Below are 3,109 nucleotides of genomic sequence, written 5' to 3' on the forward strand. Positions count from 1 at the left end.
TGAATACCTCCTTCTTTTGGGAAGTCGGTCAAAAACCAGATTAATGAACAAACAGATCAATCAAATATGGTAAAGTAACAGTTATGATAATAGTTACCAAAGATAACAATAATATACAAGTTACCTTCGTCAGCTTTGGCGCGCTCGTCGTCGGGGTCGCGGCGCATCCACTTGCGCGCTTGTCTGAAGTTGCAGGCGGGCCGCGCGCCGCGCACCAGCGACCCCTTCTGCGGCTCCCCGCGTGCGCTCACACACCAACACACGTCTGCATAACACACATTATCTTACAAAAATGTAATTGAATGATGATTGTGGGTGTTATGTACCCGAAACTGAGAATTAATAGTCGAAAGTGCGACTTCTATTCTGGCTACCGACTGCAGTACATTATCATACTTCATACTAATAAATGCGAAAGTTTAGATGGATGGATGTTTGTTAGAGTTTGTAGCCTAAACAGCTGAACGGATTTAGATGAAATTTGGTATAGATGTAGAGGATAGCCTGGAAGAACACATAGGCCACTCACTTGTTTTTTTTAGTTCCACGCGGAAGTCGCGCGTAACAGCTAGTTATTTAAATAAATCAGTCGCATTCATACCGTCCTTTCATTTACACCCCTATCTAACTTTATAGCAGATTTTTTTTTTTAAAAATTGTTTTCCTTTTGGGTACAAAGTTTAAATAAAATAAATGTATAAAAAAAATCTTTGCGTTTCCACTGAAAACCTAGTTACTTTTTAGGACAGAAATCTTGCTATAATTTCTCTGCGGGATTTTATTCTTATCAGATTCAAGTTAAACCCTTATAGGTATTTAGAAATACATTGGTATATAAAAAATGGACTTAGAAGTTTCGATACTTCTTTCGGTTATAACAAATAATAGTCGCTTTCCGAGGCCTTCTATACATAAAACAAACAATTACCAATATGTGCCATGCACTGCACGGGCTGCCAGCCGCCGGCCGCGTCGCACTCGGGGATGAAACTACCCTTGCCGTACTTCTGCGTAGCCGCCTCATTCTTTTCACGAAGTCTCTCACAAGGACTCAATACTAGTAAATAAAAAAAGCTAATTAAAGAAAAATTAAGTATTGAAATTTTTATAGCTTTCCGTCAGTAGGAAGCCTTAAATGATGCTATGATGAAAACATACACGTAAAATGGAATTTGTAATGATAATGTTTTCGTTAATTTCTACGAATATAAACCAAAATATACACACTGCAAACATTTTGTTAAAAAGCAACCTATTTCTTGAACACAAAATAAAAGGATGATTGAGTGATATGTTTTTGGTGATACTACATCGGTCTGAACGATAATAAAATGACCTACGGGTAAGTGCTAACGACACAAAATTCTCTACGACTTGGATGGGATATTTTGTTATTTTCGTAGGGTTTAGACTGGAAATACTTCCCAAAATACTCAAGGTATTAATTACAAATCTATTAATTCAATGTTTTAACTGTACAAAATGTTAACCACTTTGATTAATGATCAAAAATGTCAACATTAATATAAAAGACACTTGTAAATCACAAATAATATTAAAGACACTTGACACGTGCTTGCTCGTGATTAGTTCCAATACAAATGGGCACGTGCTCGTGTGATATAAAAAATAGACATGCCTCCGCTTTGATCAACGATTTCTCGACTCTTCTCTTTTGTTAGTTTCGATGTTACCTCCTCCACTGTTAAAAGCAACATAATAAAAAAAATCAGGAATGATAAATTGTATATGTAGGTAACGCGATTTGTTTTTAAACGTTATTTTTAAAGCATATTTTATATGCAAGGTAAATAAGAAAAAAATAATATGTTCACAATAATATTCAGATTTTTGCAAAATTATTATATCTTAGCAACTAGCCATTGAAATATCTGGCAATGATGTAAGAGGCGGCGTACACCTTTGACTAAAGTATCGCACAACTGATTAGTCTTGCTTTGATTCATATGATATTATACGGAAGTGCGCACTACTCTACACTACTCGATTTTTAGTTGTACAACTAAACAGTTGAATTGGCTGCAAATAATTGCAGAACAGTTGTGCGATAGTTTAGTCAAATGTCCGTTCTAAACCCATGAAAGCTCTTTTACCGTAACACTAGAGCTAGGTACAGATTTTTGTCAAATGTATTAGAACTACCTGTTCCCTTGCGACTTCATCCGCATAAAATTATGAACATTTTATTTTATTGTTTACATGTGTCAAATTATCAATTGCAAATGTCAAATGACATGACATGATGACAACCTTGCTTCCTTGATGTTGGCAGCAATTTATGGTCTCTTTCCCACATAAGGGTTTTTATCCAAAACATTTACCCCCTAAGTTCAATGACGTGAAAACATATAGCCTAAAGCGTGACATAAGTCTAGGGCTTTTTATTAAAGAAAGAATTATTCCAAAAATATGCTGTAAAAGCTGACATCTTAGGCAACAAAGAAGTGTGTGTTTACGCTTTATTATAATAGTATAGATGTATGGTATATACCGGGACAGACGGCGTTGCACTCGTCCTTAGTGCGGAAGTTGTTGTGGTTGCCGGAGCAGCCGTGGTAGGTGAAGCGCTCGCAGCGGTTGCGCGCCGCGTTGAAGTGCCACCGCGACACGTTCAGTCCCCCGGACTCGCACGCGCCCTCGTCTTTGCTCTCGAAACACACCGTCCCTAACACGGATTGACATAACATTTTTTTTTAATTTAGTATAAACAAACTAGCAGCAGATCCCGTAAAGGTACTTGATCCGACGCCCATGGACATCTGTAACGCCAGAGGAAACACAAATGCGTTGCCTTTAAAAGAGAATGCTCTTTTCTAGAAGGCCCCTGTGATAATATACTGAGGACAGTATATTAGTACAGTGCTAGTACTGAAATATTCACTCTTATTGGTGCATAGAATGGACTGGATCAAGATATTACATGTTCATCAAGTAATAAAAATGTATCTATCTGATTATAGTATAACCTGGGAGTTTATTACTAAAAACTCCGACATGTGGTAAAGCCCTAATCTATTCTCTATAGATGCAAATCTTTAAAATCGACAACTTATCTTTTGACCATCTTTGAAATCAACGTCCTAATCTT

General features: G+C 37.0%; 1 protein-coding gene across 1 annotated transcript; it reads right to left on the reverse strand.

Moving 5' to 3' along the window:
* Positions 1–124: 124 nt before the first annotated feature.
* On the reverse strand, positions 125–2,708 carry LOC106100904 (SPARC-related modular calcium-binding protein 2-like; the record flags this gene model as incomplete). The annotated part of the gene is made up of 4 exons (XM_013279969.1): positions 2,513–2,708; positions 1,640–1,702; positions 929–1,057; positions 125–265 (listed from the first exon to the last, which is right to left on the reverse strand). Coding segments are annotated over exons 1-4 (529 nt in total), but the record flags the coding sequence as incomplete, so codon positions are not given.
* Between the last annotated feature and the right edge of the window lie 401 nt (positions 2,709–3,109).

This window comes from Papilio polytes, unplaced genomic scaffold (genome assembly GCF_000836215.1).
Source record: "Papilio polytes unplaced genomic scaffold, Ppol_1.0 DF824028.1, whole genome shotgun sequence".
Classification (NCBI taxonomy): Eukaryota; Metazoa; Arthropoda; class Insecta; order Lepidoptera; family Papilionidae; genus Papilio; species Papilio polytes.